This window comes from Manacus candei, unplaced genomic scaffold, assembly GCF_025592945.1.
Source record: "Manacus candei isolate 608988 ecotype Guabito, Panama unplaced genomic scaffold, ASM2559294v1 h1tg000052l, whole genome shotgun sequence".
In the NCBI taxonomy this organism is placed as follows: Eukaryota; Metazoa; Chordata; class Aves; order Passeriformes; family Pipridae; genus Manacus; species Manacus candei.
Genome location: NW_026138100.1, coordinates 2,098,884 through 2,120,423, shown reverse-complemented (window position 1 = coordinate 2,120,423; position 21,540 = coordinate 2,098,884). Strand labels below are relative to the sequence as shown.

General features: G+C 39.4%; 1 protein-coding gene across 8 annotated transcripts in view; it reads left to right on the top strand.

Annotated features, from left to right (window-relative positions):
- ARID1B (AT-rich interaction domain 1B) overlaps window positions 1-21,260 on the top strand; it is a 323,386-nt gene extending 302,126 nt beyond the window's left edge. For 5 of the 8 annotated variants that reach the window (XM_051801536.1, XM_051801535.1, XM_051801534.1 and 2 more), the window contains 8 exons: window positions 5,457-5,595; window positions 6,604-6,776; window positions 8,392-8,542; window positions 9,527-9,643; window positions 11,116-11,212; window positions 14,407-15,196; window positions 16,059-16,189; window positions 18,174-21,260. In XM_051801536.1, the coding sequence (XP_051657496.1) occupies window positions 5,457-5,595; window positions 6,604-6,776; window positions 8,392-8,542; window positions 9,527-9,643; window positions 11,116-11,212; window positions 14,407-15,196; window positions 16,059-16,189; window positions 18,174-19,886 (3,311 nt within the window). In that variant the 3' untranslated portion in view covers window positions 19,887-21,260. The remainder of the gene's footprint in view (window positions 1-5,456; window positions 5,596-6,603; window positions 6,777-8,391; window positions 8,543-9,526; window positions 9,644-11,115; window positions 11,213-14,406; window positions 15,197-16,058; window positions 16,190-18,173) is intronic. The other 3 variants (XM_051801539.1, XM_051801538.1, XM_051801537.1) reach the window with 1 other exon arrangement.
- The last annotated feature ends 280 nt before the right edge of the window (window positions 21,261-21,540 follow it).

Sequence of the window (21,540 nt, the reverse complement as noted above, 5' to 3'; positions counted from 1 at the left end):
TGCACTTCTATACAGAGAAAGACTTTCCCAGTGTGTATCAGCTTTAGTACATGAAATCCTGCTGAGGTATAGATGCCTCAGAGAGTACAAGCCTGTTCTTTTTAATAGTCAGCTTTTTTTCTTGTTCCTTTTCCTGTAGTATATACCAACATTAACATTTTAACTTCACAAAAGAAACAGAGTTATAGACGTACTTTAGATAATCTGTTACTCTTTGGCATTCAGAGGGAACAGGAGCCCAATACAACAAGAAGCAGTAGCTTCCAAAAGTCCTTACTTTAACCATTAGCCTCTCTTGTGCAGTTAGCTCAATGTAGGCAAAGCCACTTTGAAGACAAATCCATTCACAGAGAACTAGTTACAGTATTATGACTGAAGTTAATTCTGATAGAAAAGCAGACAGACTTGTTTCGGAGTGGAGGGTGTTGTATTTTGTCCAATACCAACCAGCTGATGCTATGCAACAAGTCTTGCAAACTTGAAAATCAACTAATCTTCATGAAACTTTCAAAATTAAGTATTTCAGTTGCTCATAAGAATATGTCAGGACTGGCAGCCTTTCTGGTACAGAGAAGAATTTAGTTCCAATATCGTCGTAGTTCCCAGGTAGATGTTACTTGAGATGGGAGCAGGCTGAAGTGCAGCTTAAAACAAATCTGTTCTTGCAGATGTCTCACATCCAAGGAGTGGTTATGTGGCTGCCTCACGGATTATCTTTATAATGCAGTCATAGAGGGAATGCTAGGAAACACTGCAACAAACCATGGTGAGGAGATCGATAGAGAAGAACACAATCAAGGAAAGGATGCAATGTGTACATCAAATTTATGGGTCTGCGAGACAGTGGTCTAAGTCCATGTGTTAGTCCATTTGCTTGTAGCACATGCACATCACTTCTGTTTTTTACAACTTAATTAATAAGGTGAAAAGTATGTAAAGAAGTGCATAATTTAGTGCTAGTGCAATTCATGATAGTGTCAGAACTTACAAGAAGTTGAAAAAAAGAGTGAGAGTAGAACAGCAAAGTGACAGGCTGGTTGGCCTTAATCAGCAGAGATTTGCACAGTAACCACGGTGTTGGGGTTAGGACTAGGTGCCCATTTTAATAAATGTTCAGCTTCATATCACTGTCAGAGCCTCTTCTGTTCTTTAATAAAGCTCCTGGGGAGAACTGGGGGCCTGGATGTGTTTTGGTGTGCCTTGCATTGCTCTGAGGTTGTGCAAGTTGGCAACATGCTTGTGATAGGCTGAGGCCTTAGTGCCTGTCTGGGTCAGGTAATGCCATCAGCAGTGAAGACCAGCAGCAGATGCCTAATGACAGGCTAACTATTAGAGGACCCCTGTTGGCCTTAAGTCCTGGTCATTGGGTCTGTGCCAAAGTCCATTCAACCGTTGGTGACTTTTCTGCTGTGTAGAAAATCCTTTATAGAGAGAGAGGCATTATAGGTCTTCATAAGCATCCTTCTACTGCTCCAGTGCTTTTCAGAAGTGGGTGCAAAGATAGAATGCTCTTTCTGTCATATGTGTTTGATAGTTTTGACCAAACTATGCACAAATTATGTGGCAAGTTCTAAACTGAGAACTCTGGGGCCATTACACTAAGCACTAAAGGAAACTGGAGAACAAGTTCCAGAAGAGCATCAGCATGAAGGAGTTCTTTTCCATTGCTGTACTCTGACACTCTCAATTCTTAGCTGCAGTGTGAGATTGTATATGCAAGACTCTCAAAATTACCATCTGAGAGTTTATCCTATACTGAATGAACAGGATAGCCAGAGTGGTACAGCTGAGGATGCTTGTAAGTAACACTCAGCAGCTGGCCCTGATGTCAATAGAGATTTCATTACAGCAAACCTGGAAAAATCGTGCGCTTGTGCTGGAAAAGGGAGCGACAATGCGCTAAGAGTGTGTTCCCTGCGTTTCCTTGGCAGCAGAGAAACAAGACTTGGGGAGGGGATGGTGGGGTGGACACACACAGCACCACACAGCCATTCAGCGAGTGCATCTGTAACCAAACCCATCCATCTCTGCTGGCGGGTGGCTGACTGAAGTGCTATTATTAGCAGGCAGGTGATGTCATGGAGTGTGTCATGAGGCCAGCCAGGGAATCCCCACTGATGATGGGGGAGGGCTTGGGAGGGGTGGATGAGGACACAGGCAGAGGTGCCCCTGTGCCTGCATCCATGCCTGCCCGGGGAGCCCTGCAGTAGCCACCGGCCACCAGCCCAGCCTAACTGGGGCACTGGGTTCATGCTGTGTAAATTATCTACCCAGCATGGTGTCTGGCTGTTCACTCTGAAGTATGTGAATGTACTTAACCTTCGGTAACCTTTCTATTGTTTACTTTAGAGTATACATTTGTAGCTTCTGGCAAAAGGTAGGGATATCCTAGAGAGCACGTCAGGCTTCATATTAATGGAGCTTCAAGAGGCTGCATTCTTCTTTTCTTTTTTTTTTTTTTCCTGAATGGAAAAAAGTTGCTGGCAAGAGAAAGATTTATATCTTTTTTCAACTGCATATTTCTTTTCTGGTAAATCAGGGTCTTTCCTGAAAGCAGTATTAGCTGCCATGCAGGCTTTGCAAGAAAAAAGCCATGCCACTACTATAATTCCATGCTGCACAGAATAATACATGCTGCTGAGTGAACTGTGGAAGAGCTTGTAGGACCTCACCTTCTCACTGACCAAGATGTCAATTGTATTTAATTTTTTATACATTTTCTATTGTTAAAAATATAGTCTCAGGAATCTGTTATGATACTTGAAAGACAAGTGTTGTTTAGATGTGGATGTGAGATGAGGAATTCAGTAGCTGTGTACATACAGGGATTTTCCTGGACCAACCCCAAGACAGCTACAGAATCATGTAAGCAGAGATTACCTTTCGTAAAAGAACATTGTTGTTTGTCTTCCTTCTTAGTTCTTTGTTTAATACTGAAGCTTATGAAGCACTTTAAAAAGTACATTTTCTATTTCAGGATGTCCACCATCAAAATTAAACCTCTAACATGATAAAAACTGTGTGAATATAGATGTAAAAATTTCAGAGTGCAGCTTAGCAAATGTAAAATTTATGGTGAAATATGAAATACAGGCTCTTCTTGGAAGATGGTGTCCTAAGCCAGAGACTTTTCACTTCTTGTGATAGCATTTGCCTTCCATTTTTTCAGTTCTTTATAACCAGTCATTTAGAAAGAGTCTGAGGAAAAATAACCAACCCTGTAATCACCGCCCAGAAGATAGAAACTTGACATGTAGCTTTTCGGTTGGTTATATTCTTTTTGCTTTTAAACCCTTCTTTATATAAGATTATATAAAACACATTGTTATTCATAATAAAGATTGTGCATTCCAGCAGCCCATGAATACCAAAAAGATCTTTTACTTGTTTTCTTTGGGTTTACTTGGGATATGAATTAAACTCTTGCTCAGGTAGGGTAGGGAAGAACTTAATTGCTGCTTAATAACCCACCATAAGAGAAATGTGCAGGGTTAGGCACTATCAGAATTTACAGCAAGTCTATGGGTACACTGAGATGTTTACTTACATGTTTCTAATATAGCAAGGTGGTGTGTGACAATGTGTGGGTTAGCTCAGAAATGCTTTCAAGTTTTCTAGAAGAATCTAGAACGGTGTTTGAAGCTCAAGGGTGGGAGAATGATCCTGGCTTGCTCAGGGGTCATATATACAAAGGGCTGATTTTTTGTGACTATGATGAGGGTTTTTTATTATCACAGGGATTTTATTTTATTATAGCACTAAAGCCTTCAGTTAACTGTAGCATTAATTGTTGCAAATGTTACTGTATTAATGCAATCAGAGAGCTTTTCTTAAACTTTTTTTAGAACCTCATTATTATGTGAGCGTAATCCAAACATGCCTCAGAAAGCTGAGGACAAGAACAATGTGGTCTACACAATGTGGATTTTACATATGTACTTGCTACTGAGACTGATTTCTGGATAGGGGAACATGTGTTATGGATATAAATGAAACACATATAAAAAAGGTGTTCTTCAGTTAAAAACAAGCTCTGCCTGTCAAGATGATGAGTGTTCTAGGATTCTGAGTCAATTATAAACTACTCTCTCTTTCACATACAGAAGAAAAGCCCATACTGCTTGTTGCAATTTTCCCTCTAACAGTAATTTATAAAGTTTTGTTAATTGGTTGTTGAATGTATATAGTCAGGCACTATAAAATGTTTACATGACAGTTCATAAAAAAGAAGGACCTCTCAAGCCAAATCCACATCTTTCTGAGTCTGTTAGATTTGTGAATTTTTTCTGTTGTTAATTTTTTTCCCAAGTGAAGACTTGAATCCTACAAGTTCTCCTTGTGTAGAATTTCTGCTGCAAGGCCAGTAAGATCCAAAGCTTAGATGGCATTACTAATCCCCACTTACTACCTTCTAAATCATAAAACTATTACATCAGATCTTTGAAGTTGAGGGCTGTTTCTCCTCAATAGTCATATGAAAATAGTAACTTCAGTATCTACTGTAAAAGACTGGTCTGGATGTATTTTTTCAGTAGCTTATATGGTGTATACATTTAATGCCCTTATTGCTGCTCAGTCTCATCAGAATACAAAAGTAAATGCTTTTCTACACTTGTCATATTGAGAATATCAGGCTATTTACAGTGGTTAAAGGGGGCACTAGTGCAGATACTCCACTGCTGTCCGAGATCTCAACGTATATGTTTTTGCAGATTAAGTAGAATGCTTTGCAGAATTGACTTGATCTTGTTACATATGCTTTACAATGACTGACCCTAACTGCATTTTGTTAAAGTGTCCATTGCTATTTTTGTAATTCTCTTGGGAGTGTTAGCTATAGCCTCCTGTTCAAACTGTACTTTCAGTGAGCATTTTCTTGTGATCTCAGATTGCCTTTCGCGTTTCTGAAATACAAGCTTTTCTTGTGCTGTCTTGAAGTTGACATAGGGATCAGTGTGCCACTAATCATTGGCCATCTTTCACCATGGAAATGTCTGCTTTTTAGTGCTAAATGAAATGATGAATTTATATTAATATAGTCGCTTAAATTTGTGATTAAAAGCTTCTGGCTGAAATTTGCCTTATAAACGTGTGTTGTGATAGTGATTATATGAAGAAGCTATGCAAAAGTACAACCTTCATTTACTCTGTTGTAAACTATAGACAATTAACTTTGTATCTCTGACCTCTGATTTAAATGATCCTTCATCTAGATGATTTCTACTCACGTTGCTTCAGGCAGCAGATTAAATTCATAGTTCTAGGAAAGAGGATGGCTATTACTGCACAGCATACCCTGATCTCAGAGGATTTTGGGGAATTTATAAAGTACTGAGATGGAATAAGGTATACATAGGATACTGGAGGAAAGAAACAGTTTCCTTCTTTGATGATTATTATTTCCCTAGGAATTTGGCTGCTACCTTTTAATATTTCCTTTTTCTTTAATTTCCCAGCTAATTCTGGTTCCTTGCAAGGCCCACAGACTCCACAGTCCACTGGTAGTAATTCCATGACAGAAGTGCCAGGCGATTTGAAGCCCCCAACACCAGCATCCACACCTCATGGACAGATGACACCTATGCAGGGTGGCAGGTACGAAAAGGACTTTGCTTCATTTTTTATTGGGCTCTAGTTCTACAGCAGTTTAGCCTAGTCTTTCCCAGCTGCTTAGGCACTCAACTGATTCTTTGGTGAACCAGTCAGAGACTGAAAAGTGGAAGAAAATTAGTTATTTTTGGAGGGGAGAGGGGGAAAGGTTTCTAAACACCAGGGAAGCATCAGACACGCACCAGTGCAAAGGACTATATGTGAATGTCAATCGTGAAGAGGAAGGTGAAACCCAAACAGCACCAACACAGAACCACAACCTTGCTTATCCTGTACTCCTGTGGTATACACGTCCAGACATGCTCAGGAAGGAGAAATGTGTTGGTTTAAGGTGTTACTGCAATTCAGATTATGGAAAGCATATACAATATGAGATAGAGGATTCAACTGGATGGACCAAGAGATCCCTTTTAGTTCTGTGTCCTGTAAGTCACACAGACCGACTTAATCTGAAGTGAAGCCTTCTTACCATTCTTTAACAACCCTTAGTCCACTGAAGTCCAGCAAAAAAGTTCTTTATGACTTCTCAGCATAAAGGAACACAGCTGAGCTCTGGGCTGTGTACAGGACCACTCCAAACTTAGTGTACTTAGGTTCTTTTTTTCTCCATCTCTAATACTAAGGATAGCGAGAACCTTTTTTTAATCATCTTCTATTCAGATTGAGTTTTCTTTCACTATGTAAAAGCCAGCAAAACAGCTTAGTGAAATTTCAGGAAGGTTTAGACTTTTAAATGAATAATACAAGTGCACAAACAGTGGATTTGATGAAAAACCCTGATCTCTAAGGTAAGTAGACAAAGAAGCCAGGGGAAGAAGTGGATAGACTCTTTTTTATGATTGTCTGCTGTGAAAGTCTTTTGATCTTCCTTGGATATATCCTACACTGTTCACTGCCACAGCATCATGGGCTAGTTGTATTGTAGTCCAGTCTGTTTTCACAATTCTTATGAATACATGATGATGTTAATGCCTCCTTTTTCTCATCTGGTAGAAACAGCGCAGTTAGTGTGCATGACCCCTTTTCTGATGTAAGTGATTCAGCGTTCCCAAAGCGAAACTCCATGACGCCAAATGCACCATACCAGCAGGGAATAAACATGCCAGATATGATGGGAAGGATGCCATATGAGCCGAATAAAGATCCTTTCGGTGGAATGAGAAAAGGTATTTTCTTTGTTGGGAGCTTAAGTGTTCTTCCCTGCGTCTGTGTAATCACGATGTTCTAGTCAGAATGGGCTTTCTCACTTTGCTGATTTTGTTGTTGGTATCCTAGTAGCAAAAAGAGAGGTGCAGTGCAATTGTGTTTCATTCTAGTCTGGTCGTATTTTCCCCACTCAGTCATACTGCTTATTTTGGAATTAACAGAATTCTAAAAATGCTTGTAGGAATACATTAGGAAGTGGCATAAATTCATGGGATTAGATTTTGTGTTTCTTGGTTAGCCACTCTGTAAATCAGATCCTGGACTTCACTGTTAGAATGTGAAGTGGTGAAGCAACATGGTTGTACTAGGATCAAACTGGGAATTTACTGTGTGGAACTGAGCAAGTCTCCTAATGCTCTTTGTCTCAGTTTACATACTTTTCAGAATAGTAAAACTAATTTTTTTCTCATTCGGACAGTCCCTGACAAAAGGTCATAAACACACTCAAAGTTTGTTTATTTTTAGAAAGCAAAATTTTAAATTAATGTCAAAATTTACTCTGGTCCTTTTGGGCACTTAATCTACAGATGGTTTTGTGGATATTGTAAAATGTGCTTAAAATGAATCAATCTTGCATGCCTCATATATAGGAAAGTGGGAGGAAAGAACACAAGCAGGGCTCATAATGGCTGCAAAGAGAAGAGCAAGTGGAGGAGATGAAGTGTAAACTAAAAGGGAGCAAAAGGGAGGAATGGGAGGAAGAGGCCCAGAAATCGGGGAAAGAGAGCAATGTGATGAAATGGGGAGATGCTTTAAAAGAGATTGTTAATTTGATGTGATTTTTTTAAAGCCTTTCCTTTAAATCATTTTGCCTGTACTGTGGACACTAACATAGAACACCATTGAAGGAAGGGAAAATGCTCACTGCCTTAGATTCACTTCAGGTTTTATATACATGTGAGATTAAGTGGGTGTATTGCACTTTGTCATACATTTCACTTTATCCTGTCGAAACAGAAATACCTCTGTTTGGTATCTACTATGAGGGTCTAAAGGCTAGAGTCTCTTCTATTTGCTTGACGATTTATATCCACTAACAGTCAGTGTGCCTTTTATTGAACCCATAGAATATGCCCATCCTGCTTGAGAAGCAACATTAGGATACAGTATCCCTTCCATAATTAAATTATTGTATATATGTATATGAGGGTTTTATGGAGGGAGATAAATGCCTGATTCTGACAGCTTTGTAATTCAGACTAGGAGATTTGCTTTCATCTGTTTTGTAAGGCTTATGTTTGCATTCGTATTTAGCATTGTTTGGGGTGAAAAGAACAAGAGCAAGTTCGTCTTCAGCTATGAAGACCAGAGGGAAGAAGCTGCCTGGTGCCCGATCAGCTCAGTTCCATAGGATGAGATTTCTTTCTTCACTTTCAGCTCCTTAATATTATACCTATCATCTTGGTTGTGGTGCTGCTTCCTGTGTTCTCATCAGATCCCGGAGAGCTTGTCAGACACCGGCTAATTCTCCCTGGCAGTGTTAGGAATCTGAACATTCTTTTAAAATACTTCATTTAATAGAAAGAGATCTTCAAACACCCAGAATAATAAATTTAATTTCCCTTACTGTTACAGTGCCTGGAAGCAATGAGCCTTTCATGACCCCTGGACAAATGCCTAACAGTGGAATACAAGATATGTATAACCAGAGTCCATCTGGAGCAATGTCCAACATGAGCATGAGCCAGCGACAGCAGTTCACTTACGGAAGTGGCTATGACAGGAGGTGAGTCAATCTTTAGGAAAAAGCAAAGCCCATTAGTGAAAATGATCCTGTCTCTCCCCTTCTCATTTTCTCATTGCACCTTGCAGAGAACATAGCAGCCTACATTTCCTACAGCACCTTACTGAATCACTGCGAGTCAAACCACTGGTGATGACTGAGTCTAGCTGTTCACAGAAATTAATAAAGAGGAACTGTCACACCTTAGAAGTCACTCAAGTTGCAGCAGATCAGCTCGTGGGTGTGTTTGACAGCTGCCTTCAGCTGGCAGCTGGGCGGGGCTGGGCTATGATGGCATAAAGTAGCACTTGAGTTAGTCTTCTGGCCATGTTTTCACCCAAACAGTTGCCGTTTGGCTTTTTATATGAAAACAAAATGCGCAGTCTAAACATCTGTGATTTGTGGTCTGTTCGTGAATTGCCTTTGAAGAGTCGAGCCTGTTGGCTGAGCTGTAGGGACATCAGTCTTGCAACGTGTCCATCAGGGCCCTTATAAGTTGGTCTTTCAGTGAAGTACACAAAATAAATTTGGTCCTCTTTTGTTTATTTGGGGAAAGGCTTTGGAAAAAAAGTCGGTATAATCACTGATGTCTAAGCATTGGTTTAGCAAGCAGAATGGTCTGGGAATGTTTGGATTATATTAAGTATTCTAGTAGGTTTTGCAGCTCTGGCTGTATTCCTGCTTTTTCTTTCATTAGCCTGTGTACTTTAGCTTCACTTTTTGTTTTCTGATGGTAGACAGAGTGGCGCAGTGTGGCAGAGTAGTTTTTGGTCAGAAGTTTTAAGTAGTAGATGTGTAAACTAAAACAGATACAATCATATTGTTCTACAGGTCACATTGCTGGGGAGACAGTGAGAGTAAGGGTTCCACCGGAAGGTGATAAGTCAAGAGAATGTTTTCTTTAAGGGGCATGATTTGTTTTATTTTGTTGACAACTTTGGAGAATAAGTGCTTTTTACAGAATGAGGTTTCCTTTGTCATTTTTAGGTCGGATCATGGGCTGGGTCCTGAAGGCAGTATGGCACCACCTGGTCAAAGCAACATGGTGCCTTCAAACAGTGACCCAAGCATGTATTCTCCTAATCGTTACCCTGGCCAGCAAAGGTGAACACTGATTTCTCTGTTTGTAATACCCACAATAACCAGCTAGTGAGTGCTAGCAGCCTCTGTGAAAGCACATAGACAGAATATGTGGCCTCTTGGTGTGTTACTTCTGTTTTGCCTGTTCTTGTTTAGGCTTTTACCATTGGTTCAGTTTCTGGGGGGGGACGACAGAGCCTTGGGTGAATCAGTTGACTTTCTGTAGTCATAGAATCAGAGATGTTAGAAAAGGAGTGTTCATCCTCCCTTGTATATCTGCTTGCCAACACTGAACTAGAATATAATTTATGGGCCCAGGTTCTTCAAAGCAGCATTAAATGACACCACTTCTGAAGCTTCCCACAAGTTCACCTGGCTTGTGGTTATCCTGTGGCTAACAAACTGAATATTTAGAAAGTGTTCCTTTACCTATAACATACGTGTACCTTTGCTCAGTTTTAGCTTATTGCTTGTACCATCTTGGACAGCTATAGGCAACTCCCATCAGTTTACATTGTTCTTTTAACTGGCATTAGAGAATTTCTCTCCATTCACATCATAATTTTAGAAGATACTGAACTGCTATTGCTTTCACTCTGGTCATCTCTCAAAAAAAAAAAGTGAGTTTTCTGTGCTTTTTGAAAAATTAGGTTCCATTAGATCTTGTAATATGTCAGGTTCCCCAGTCCTCTGTTTCTGTGGTTCTCCCTGATATATTACTTCCATAATTATCCTCTAATTGTAGATGTGTTCTCACTGGTAGTGTACAGAGAGGAATTACTGACATATTGGCCTGCAATACAGTGTTATTTATCAATCTTAATACTTTCCAAGTACTTCATTTCAGCAACCTAAATTTCATTCAGATGTGCTAAAAATATTGCAGTTACACTGTAGTGCTCCTCAGAGGTCTTAAAGGCCACAGGTAAGTTTCCAAGTGCAATGCAACTCTGTCTCTTATGTGTATGCTTCATTATGTAGCTTTAATTAACAATGACATGAACATTAGCAAAATTATGAGTACTGTTTTTACTCACTTTAAGTTGGCAGTCAACTATTGATTATATTCTTGAATGATCCAGAAAGTAGCTTGCTAGTAGACTGGCATGTTACAAATGTTACAACACAAGAATTTTTACTTGCAGCCTTTGAGCTGTACATCAGATACTTTTCCACCAAAGATGGGTTCTCAGCAGCTGCAGCTGCCTTTCTTACCTCTTTGCTGACCTTAACTTGTTCCCATACCTGACTGCTCCCTCTAAACCTCCTTGCTGCATCTTCACTGCTCCTGCTTTCTTGTACTTTATCTCCTTCTTCCCACTACCAGCTCCAGCAGAGCTTACTACATCAAGCTCAGGATCGTACCATACTATACCTTCACTTTGTTTCCAAATGGCGAATACCTTCAAGGTGCAAGATCAACAGAGTATTTTACTTTTCCTGGTGGCTTGGAAGTTCCAGCAGCTCTAAGTGTTGCTTTGAACGCTTTATTTTAGGCATGAACCATATGGGCAGCAGTATCCAGGACAAGGACCTCCCTCAGGACAGCCACCATATGGAGGACATCAACCTGGCATGTATCCACAGCAGCAGGTAGGAGAGGGGAAGATGGCTATATTCATAACCTTTGGTTAATAAAATTGACCCCAAAATTCTGTATACATTCAAAAATTTTTTTATATGATATATTGCTTTTGGCACAGAGGAGCACTGTAATTCTGGTCAAAATCATAGCCTGTATGGATGAGCACTGTATGTGCAGCTATAGGAAAATGTGTTCATTACACTGGAAGAGTGTAAATTCTAACAGATGTTCTGTGGGTTTGGATGTGCATCAAGCAATTGTCCCAAGTTAATAACCAGCAGACTGGGAAATATAATGCATAGACAAGTAAAGTGATGTTACCTCAGTTCCAGAAACAAATAGGAGAGCCACTTGGCTGGCAGGTTGAAGGGCCTTAACTTAATGTCATGCAGCTAAGTGAACCCAACAGAAAACTGGAACAGAGTAAAATGTGCAACACACTCAATTATTTACACTGCTGTGCTGGGTCATATGAGATACCTATCTTTAATATAGATCAGATGGCATATTCCTACATGTTATCTCTACTAATAATATGGTACAAATACATAAGAGAGAACATTATTGGCATTAAAAATAGTTTAAATGTTTGTACATTCCAGTCTCCCTAACTTTGTAATAACTTCAAAAATATAAATTATATTAATTTATAAGATTATTTTTCTTAGGTATATGATTCATACCTTGTGAGCAAAATCCCATCTTATAAGTCAATAGCAAAACTCCACTGACTTCAACAGGATCAGTTTCATTCTGCATGTTACTAATTTATTTTTAGTCATACAATACTTGAAGTTAGCTTCCAAAATAGAAGCTATTTCCTTATTATAAAAAAACTAAAATGTAAACTAGTTTTCAGCCAATTTCAGATAGTCCTTTTCGGTGGGAGAAATCAGGGGCAAGGGTGGGAGGGAGGCTGCTGTGGGGAGAACCCAAAAGAGATCTTAAATTGCACTGTATGAAAAATATATATAAATTTAAATTTCAAAAGTTGTTGCTTATCTCTTTGGTTCATAACATCTCAAAAATAGCATAATTGAAAAACTGTTTTATTTTTTATGACAAGCATATGCTAGCAGTCTAGGTGATTTAGTGGGGAAATTGCAAAGATACATAACAGAACAGTTTGTGATATTCCATGCTAACACGTGCAGGGAATATATTAACTACATGTTCATTTAGGCAAGGAGACAGCTAGAATTTTTAAAAATATATTTGGCCCTGTCCTTAGTGCTGTTTATATATTTTGTACAATGATTCTTGAATGCAAAATCCATTAATGCAGAAAAGCAGTGAAGAATGAAGGACAAGGATCCTGACCGGCCTCAGCCTCTCCCTCCCATCCCCAGAGGATTCCATTTCTTCATTTATCTAGAGACTCGGTTACCACTAGTTTATTTACAATTTCCTAAATCTTACTCTGTAGTGGTACAGGAAGAATGTGAAAAATGACCCTTTCAAAGCTTTATCTCCAACCTGAAGGCTAGGGAATGACCTGCAATGGAAGTGATTGGAGCATGAACTCCTGGGGCTAATGAAACACTTTGAGCCAGGTTTTTCAATTCCTGTATGAATGCTTATACCCCAGAGCTGTTATGCAGCAGGTGACCTTATTGGTGGGTTTTTGTCTTCTGTGAGGTCTCAGAATTCCACATCCCTGGTGGAGAGAGAGACATGTCGTGCAGCCTTAGTCTCTTGCCGAACCTTTATACAGGAGGGGGGAGCTCAGGCCCATCACTGTCCTCAGCACTGGATACTATTAGGACTGTTGCCACTACAGATACAAGAGTGCTGAAGTGCTTTTAAAAAGGCACATGCTTCATTCCCAAGTGTCTACTGTAAGCACTGAGTCACTGTGGCAAAAGAAACACCGCCTTTTTAGGTGTGGCAACTGCCAAGTCATTTCTTAATGTATAAATTGGTCCCAAGGGTGGAATTTAGTACAGTAGTTCATGTAAGGCTGGAAACAGGTATTTCTCAGATAGCCAGACAGCTCTATTGCACGTTTGAAAAAAAAATAATTTCCATGCAATACAGTAGTTGTGGGTTTATGTGCACCAAAGTTGGAAGATGAGTTTATGAATCCCAGAGCTGTTTTAACTTTCCCATATTGAATACATACAGAATTTTATCTGATCTTAACTCTAGTGCATTAGTATACATTGTGCAATGTGACTGAGCTACAGTTTCCAGGGGAGCTGTAACTTTGAATTTGCCATAGATCATATATTCAAAAATCACCCATTTAATTCCCATTTTTTGCTTCAGAGCACTCAGTGTGGTTTGAACTATGGAACAAACTCCCACAGGAACTAGAATCTTACCACCTTCCCCTCACACAGCAACATGTCTTTTTTTTGTTTTGCCATCTTAAACATAAATACATACGAGCTTATATGGTTTAAAAACCACTCAACTCTCCCCAAGGTAAAATAGCTTACCTCACACAACATTCCCCACTTGAGAGGGTGAGAAACAAAGAGGGAATAAACCATAGGTGGCAGGTTTTAGTTACATTGCTTAAGTCATTATTGAACAGCAGGGTAAGAACCTGCATAAACTAGAATAGAATGTTTGGATGTGACCATTTGCTGTAATATTCTCACAGTAAATTAAATTGATTAGGATGATTTGGGAAGAGGACAGTTTTCCAAACAGAAGACATTCCTGGGAATTACCCAGAGTGTCAAATGCAGCAGAATTGTTTTCTCCTACTAATAAATTTACTGTGGGTAGCCTATGTCCTACCATAAGATCCAGTGTTTCAGACATGCTTGCAGCATATCTTGTTACTTTAAGAACTTATTCAGTGCTTGTCTCTTGAAAAGATTCACTGGGTGGTTCTGAATTTTTTTTAAGATTTTTCTTCTTAGTAGACTAAGCATAAAAAAGAAGTGAAGATATTTTAGTTAGTGAGGACTGTTGCCTTTGCAGATAGGAAAGGAAAGGGAAAGGGAGAAAATTAGAGCAAGCATAAGAAAATTTAGCCCAAGGATAAGTTTCCTTTTAGTATTTGGTTGCAAGCACAGCAAAACAGAGGCTTAAAAGGAAAGGCTAACGGTACCACTGCATCCCTGACTCTGGAATCAGCACAATCCCTCTAGAACAAAGCACCTCCAGCTTTTTTAATGAGCCTTCAGCCAGTGTATTTGTATTGTGTATGGAGTAAAAGTGACACATCTTTCGAAAATTTTTTTTTCAGAACTATAAAAGACACATGGATGGCATGTATGGGCCTCCAGCCAAACGCCATGAAGGGGATATGTATAACATGCAGTATGGCAACCAGCAACAGGAAATGTATAACCAGTACAGCAACGCTTACACAGGGCCTGACAGGAGACCCATGCAGGGACAGTATCCATATCCATATAACAGGGAGAGGATGCAGGGCCCAGGACAAATGCAGCAGCATGGAATACCTCCCCAGATGATTGGTGGCCCTATGCAGTCATCATCCTCCAGTGAAGGTCCTCAGCAGAACATGTGGCCGACACGAAATGATATGCCTTACCCTTACCAGAACAGGCAAGGTCCAGGAGGCCCCGCACAGGCCCCACCGTATCCAGGGATGAATCGCACTGATGATATGATGGTACCTGACCAGAGGATAAACCACGAGAGTCAGTGGCCTTCTCATGTCAACCAACGTCAGCCTTCTTATATGTCATCCTCAGCCTCCATGCAGCCTATCACTAGACCTCCTCAGTCATCCTACCAGACACCACCCTCTATGCCAAACCACATCTCTAGAGCTCCAAGTCCAGCATCCTTCCAGCGCTCTTTGGAAAACCGTATGTCTCCAAGCAAGTCTCCTTTCCTCCCCTCCATGAAGATGCAAAAGGTTATACCCACAGTTCCAGTGTCACAGGTCACGGGACCTCCACCCCAACCACCACCAATTAGGCGAGAAATTACCTTCCCCCCGGGCTCTGTAGAAGCATCCCAACCAGTCTTAAAACCAAGACGAAAGATTACCTCAAAAGATATTGGTAAGCATCAAAACAAAAGCTAAATAACCAAAATAAGCTGTGAAAAGGGGACTCTGATTTTGATTTTTTTTTTTTTCACATTTTAAGACTTTTGACAAATAGGGAACTTTGGTAACTACGATGTGGTTGTCTCCAATAAAAAGGTAATAGCAATATGCATCAGTGATGATGATAGGTAAAACTCATCCCAGACAGTCTGACATGAAATAAAGCAGTATTTTATATGGAGACCTAAGGTCTCCAGAAATGCATTAAGAACAAAGCTTGCCTCAAGATTTCAAAATGAGATGTGTTGAAAGGTCTTTCAGAATGTCTGTTAAGTCACCAATGCAACATTTAGCTGAGCAAAGCTTTCTCTGTTCTTATTCCATGGAAGCTCATGCTGTTCTGCCTCCTAGTTACAGTCTCTGCCTCCCTTGAATGGTCCATTTATTCATTGCATATTATTTGTCCTGTTTGTTTCTCCCCCTGTTCTTTCCCAAGTATCTTCTTATCTTAAATTGCAGTTACATTTCATACATTCAAGTTCTCAAACTTCAGATTTCCACGCTCCTGACAGAGTATTCTACCTTTGTTTACTGATTATTCAGTTTAGTCAGCTTTCTGAAGTTTTTATGATTATTTCAGCTTCAGCAAAGTCAAGAAGGATGGCTATGTTAAGATATTCTCCAGTATTAAGGCTGATCAACAATTAGAGAAAACTGAACAGAACTAAGTGGTTTAAGTAGGGTCTTAACCAGTGTTTCAGTAACTATTTAATTTAAATTTGCATTTTCAGAATGTCACAGTTTAATCTTTCAGGAACTCATTAACAGTCTTCAAGGATGCACTAATGCCGTTTTGCTTCTCCTTCTTTCTCCAGTAACTCCTGAGGCCTGGAGAGTGATGATGTCTCTTAAATCTGGTCTTTTGGCTGAAAGTACCTGGGCGCTAGACACTATTAATATTCTTCTGTATGATGACAGCACTGTTGCTACTTTCAACCTCTCTCAGGTAGGTGGGAAAGCAGTATACTTCTCAGCTTTCCAAGGAAGGAGAACTGAAATAAGATACCTACAAAATGCTGATGGCCTTCACAATTTCTTCTAATCAACATAAATTTGAATATTGCAAAATGTCCACTTGTTAATGATTGGTAACAGTGAGTAACAAGGTGGATGTAAGTCGAATAGGGGAAATAATAAGCCTGAAAGAAAGAGGTTTCTTGTTGAAAGGAGCATGTAGGAATATAGGAGTTTTAGCACTGCTGAAAGACTAATGTATAAATTCACATAGTACAAGCACAGTCCCAGAAAACAGCAGTATGTTAGTAATCTTGCTTAATTTATGTTTCCATAAAAGGCTTTGCAAAACCATATTAAATTGATTTGAAAGCTGTCTTTTGGTGATGACTTGTCCCTCTTCAGTAGTTCCATATGAGGTTGTGGGATTTTTTTTAATTGCTTATTTTCTGTTTGTTTTCTTCTTCCAGTGAATTAAGTTTTCACTGAAATACCAGAGTGACAATTTAAAGGCTAATATCCACTGTCTGTCCATAGGATGCAAGTAATACAGGATTTAACTGTGTGTGATTTTTGCCTCAATACCTCCCAGCCCTGCTCTAATCTTTGGCCTGTTAGGTGATAGTAATAAATGGCATGCTGATAATGCACATTATCTAAAATTTGTACAAATTAAATATTCAGTTTCTCTCTTCATTCTTTCCCTGGTTACTAATAGTATAACTCATAATTTTTTAAATATAATTACTTTTTTTTTAAATGCAGACACAAATGGTACATTTCATCCCACCTAACTTTAGAACTAGGGTATCTATAGCATGATTCATCTCATGTAGAAGAAGAGATCTAAAATAGGTCAGATGAATCATATTCTAGAAATGGCCTGTAAAAGACCATTGATTATAAAAAGGAATCTAGACAATTAGGTTAGGTGTGTAACTAGTACAGTGTTTGAAGTTAAATGAGGTGAATCTCCTCTGATTTCTATTAGAAATTGTGTTACTGCACCCTGTGCAAGTTGCACAGAATACCAGGCATATTGTAAATATATATGTTCTTTTGAATAAATAGTCTTTTTTTACTTTGGCCTTGAACTCTTATTTCCAGTGGTGGTCAGGACTCCATATGATGACTCATAATTTGTGCAGTTCATAAGCATCAGTTTGTTATTAATTGTTCAAGGGTTTGGCAATCATAAGAGAATCTAGAATGGACAAAAGGATACATTTTGCTGAAAACTTATTAGCCCACAATTTCAAAAGAAACAAACAAAAAACAAACAAAAGCCTGACATTGGGGCTGAACACATCATAACAGCAAAGAATTTTTAATAATAAAGCCATTGAGCGTAAGTTAATACCAAGTCCAACTACTGCCTTTCCATAAGAAAGTGATTACAAGTTAATTAAGAAGGTTAAACCTAAATGAAAACTGTTTCTGAAAGGTGACTTACAACACCAGGCTTCAATACCAATTTTTAACTATTGCCAGGCAAAAAGGGAGCTATTCAATAGAGTTGGGATGTTAATCTAGGCTGTCAGTACTCAGACCCTGAACTGCAGAGACAAAGAAGGAGAGGGAGAATTGTAAACTTCAGATATCTAATAAAAATACAAATCAGAAAAACTGAGTTAGGAACTTCAGTACTCTGTACAAATAAACAAGAATAAGAGGCACTTGGAAGGGGATGGAACAGCTAGGCTAAGACGTCTACTAGGCTTAAAGGAGACATATGAATAAAGTTCTGTGCTTCTTATAGCTGTTACAGTTCAAGCAAATGGAGCCATGATAGTTTGACATTATAGACTGTTTAGACAGACACTAGAAGAGTTTCTTTTAACTTCCATAATGCAGGACCTAGCCACAAGTTCACAGCAGGATGAGGGATGTAGGCATGTATGCAACAGTGTTCCTAATAAAATTCCATGCAGACAAAAATATTTATCTGATTTTTATGTTCTTTCTTCTCCCCTCAGTTATCTGGATTTCTTGAGCTTTTAGTAGAATATTTTAGAAAATGCCTGATTGACATTTTTGGAATCCTTATGGAATATGAAGTGGGCGATCCAGGCCACAAAGCACTTGATCACAAAGCAGCCAAGAAAGATGATAGTCAGTCCTTGGCAGAGGATACTGGAAAAGATGAGAATGACGAATGTATTGACTATTTTGATGAAGATGAGGAGGAGGGGGAGGATGAAAAGGTAGAAGGAGAAGAAAAGAGCATTGTTTTTTCCACTCCTGGTGCCATTGCTGATCCAAGTGAGAGGCCAAAACAAGCCAGTAAATTTGACAAGCTGCCAATAAAGATTGTAAAGAAAAATAATCTATTTGTTGTTGACCGATCTGACAAACTTGGACGCGTTCAGGAGTTTGATAGTGGACTTCTCCACTGGCAGCTTGGTGGTGGTGACACAACTGAGCATATCCAGACTCACTTCGAAAGCAAGATGGAGATTCCTCCACGTAGGAAAGCCCCTCCTTCCTTGAACTCTCCAAGCAAAAAGAAGGACCTCGAGGGGAAAGGTGAATTTGAGGAACAACAAGAAAAAAGTATAACAGCAACCATTGATGATGTCCTCTCAGCTCGGCCAGGAGCATTACCTGAAGACTCAAACTCTGGTTCCCAAACAGAGAGCAGTAAATTTCCCTTTGGGATCCATCAAGCCAAAAGCCACCGGAATATTAAACTGCTAGAGGATGAGCCAAGGAGCCGGGATGAGACTCCTCTATGCACCATAACTCACTGGCAAGACTCCTTGGCCAAACGCTGCATCTGTGTGTCAAATATTGTCCGTAGCTTGTCTTTTGTGCCTGGCAATGACACCGAAATGTCCAAACATCCAGGCTTGGTGCTGATCCTGGGAAAGCTGATCCTTCTTCACCACGAGCATCCGGAAAGAAAGCGAGCGCCGCAGACTTACGAGAAAGAGGAAGAGGAGGACAAAGGGGTGGCCTGCAGCAAGGATGAGTGGTGGTGGGACTGCCTCGAGGTCTTGAGGGATAATACATTGGTCACATTAGCCAACATTTCTGGGCAGCTAGACTTGTCTGCTTACACAGAAAGCATCTGTTTGCCAATTTTGGATGGCTTGCTGCACTGGATGGTGTGCCCGTCTGCGGAGGCACAGGATCCTTTTCCAACCGTGGGGCCCAACTCAGTTCTTTCGCCTCAAAGACTTGTGCTGGAGACCCTATGTAAGCTCAGTATCCAGGACAATAATGTGGACCTTATCTTGGCCACCCCCCCATTCAGTCGTCAGGAGAAACTCTACGCTACTTTAGTTAGGTACGTCGGGGACCGCAAAAACCCGGTCTGCCGAGAAATGTCCATGGCGCTCTTATCGAACCTTGCCCAGGGAGACACATTAGCAGCAAGGGCAATAGCTGTGCAGAAGGGAAGTATCGGAAACTTGATAAGCTTCCTGGAGGATGGGGTCACTATGGCCCAGTACCAGCAGAGCCAGCATAACCTCATGCACATGCAGCCTCCGCCTCTGGAGCCGCCTAGCGTAGACATGATGTGCAGGGCAGCCAAGGCCTTGCTGGCCATGGCTCGAGTGGACGAGAACCGCTCAGAGTTCCTTTTGCACGAGGGTCGTTTGCTGGATATCTCAATATCTGCTGTCCTGAACTCTCTGGTTGCATCTGTCATCTGTGATGTACTTTTTCAGATTGGGCAGTTATGACATAAGTGAGAAGCCAAGCATGTGTGAGTGGAGATTAGAGGGTCACATATAACTGGCTGTTTTCTGTTCTTGTTTATCCAACGTAGGAAGAAGGAAAAAAAAAGAATCTTTGCTCCTCTGCCCCATTCACTATTTACCAATTGGGAATTAAAGAAATTATTAATTTGAACAGTTATAAAATTAATATTTGCTGTCTATGTGTATAAGTACAACTTTTTATTTTATTTTTTTTAACCAAAGTTGCTGTCTAGTACATTCAAAGGTCACACTTTTTTTTTCCATAGATTATCCTTTACAATGTTCTTTTCCATGTTTGTATTGCATATTTTTTGGGAAGCGAACTAGTGACTTTTAAAAAATGTTATGGCAAACCATTGTATGATGGAAAAAAAATCTCACCACTTTGAAACAAAAAGGTGAAAAATAACCAACTTACCAAGTTCCTGTGTGTTTTATTTTTTCAAATAAGGAAAAAATAAAAAAAAACTTGTATACCATCACCCAAAGCTCTGTGCAATAGAAGATTCTAGTGATGTAGGTGTAGGGGATCAAGGAGGGTGTCAGTCAGTAGTCAAAATCCAAAACGATACTGGTTTCTCCTCAGGAGAAATGGTTACATTAGGCTAGGAGCAAAACAAAACAAAAAAAGTCAAGTGAAAAGATTTTTAAACAAAACCTGAAGTTAAACATCAATTGCTTCCTCACCAGAACTGTCTTGTCTACATCTGTTTGTTTTTTTTTTTTTGACCTTCCACAATGACAGTTCTTCACAATTCCTTTAGTCATTTTTTAAAATATTTTTTTATTGCCTAAGGGCCGTGATGTATATAGAAGTTGTACATGAAACATACCCTCATTTTTTTTTTTTAGTACAAAGTTTTTAGTTTCTTTTTCATGATGTGGTATCTACAAAGTGATAGTAGAATTATTTTTTCTTTCATTTGGGCCATATCTCCAAAAAATAATAAAAAAAAAAAAAGAAAAAAGGAAAAACCCAACACAGAAAACCAACAACTGAGGGTAATGTACAAGTTTCTGTATGTATAAAGTCATGCTCTATTTCGGGAGAGCAGCCGATCACAATTTGCTTTATAAATCAAGGTGTGGAAATGGTTACGTATGGATTGATTTAAGAAAATGGTTACCAGTCTACAGACAACAAAAATATATACAGGAAAAAAAAGGAAGAAACACAACTTCAAAGATTTTTCAGTGACAAGAATCTGCATTTGTATTTCAAGATAATGTAGTTAAAAAGAAAAAAACTTGATGTAAATTCCTCCTTTTCCTCTGGCTTAATGAATTTCATTTATTCAGTATAAAATCTTTATATGTTCCACATGTTAAGAATAAATGTACATTAAATCTTGTTAAGCACTGTGATGGGTGTTCTTGAATAATGTTCTAGTTACAGTGTGGGATATCGGAAAGCAAACTAATTACAAGAAAGAGCAATAATGATTATTCTCTTTCCCCTACTTTATTATTATGACCTTCAAAAATATTACGCTATTGTATTGCAGCAATTTGCTCTCCTTTTCAAAAAGCCTTCTCACATCACAGAGAAGTGTTTTTAATTATTATATATAAAACCACAGAGCCTCAAAGGGGAAGACATGGCTGACAAATGATAGTTCTGACTATGCAGGTATCC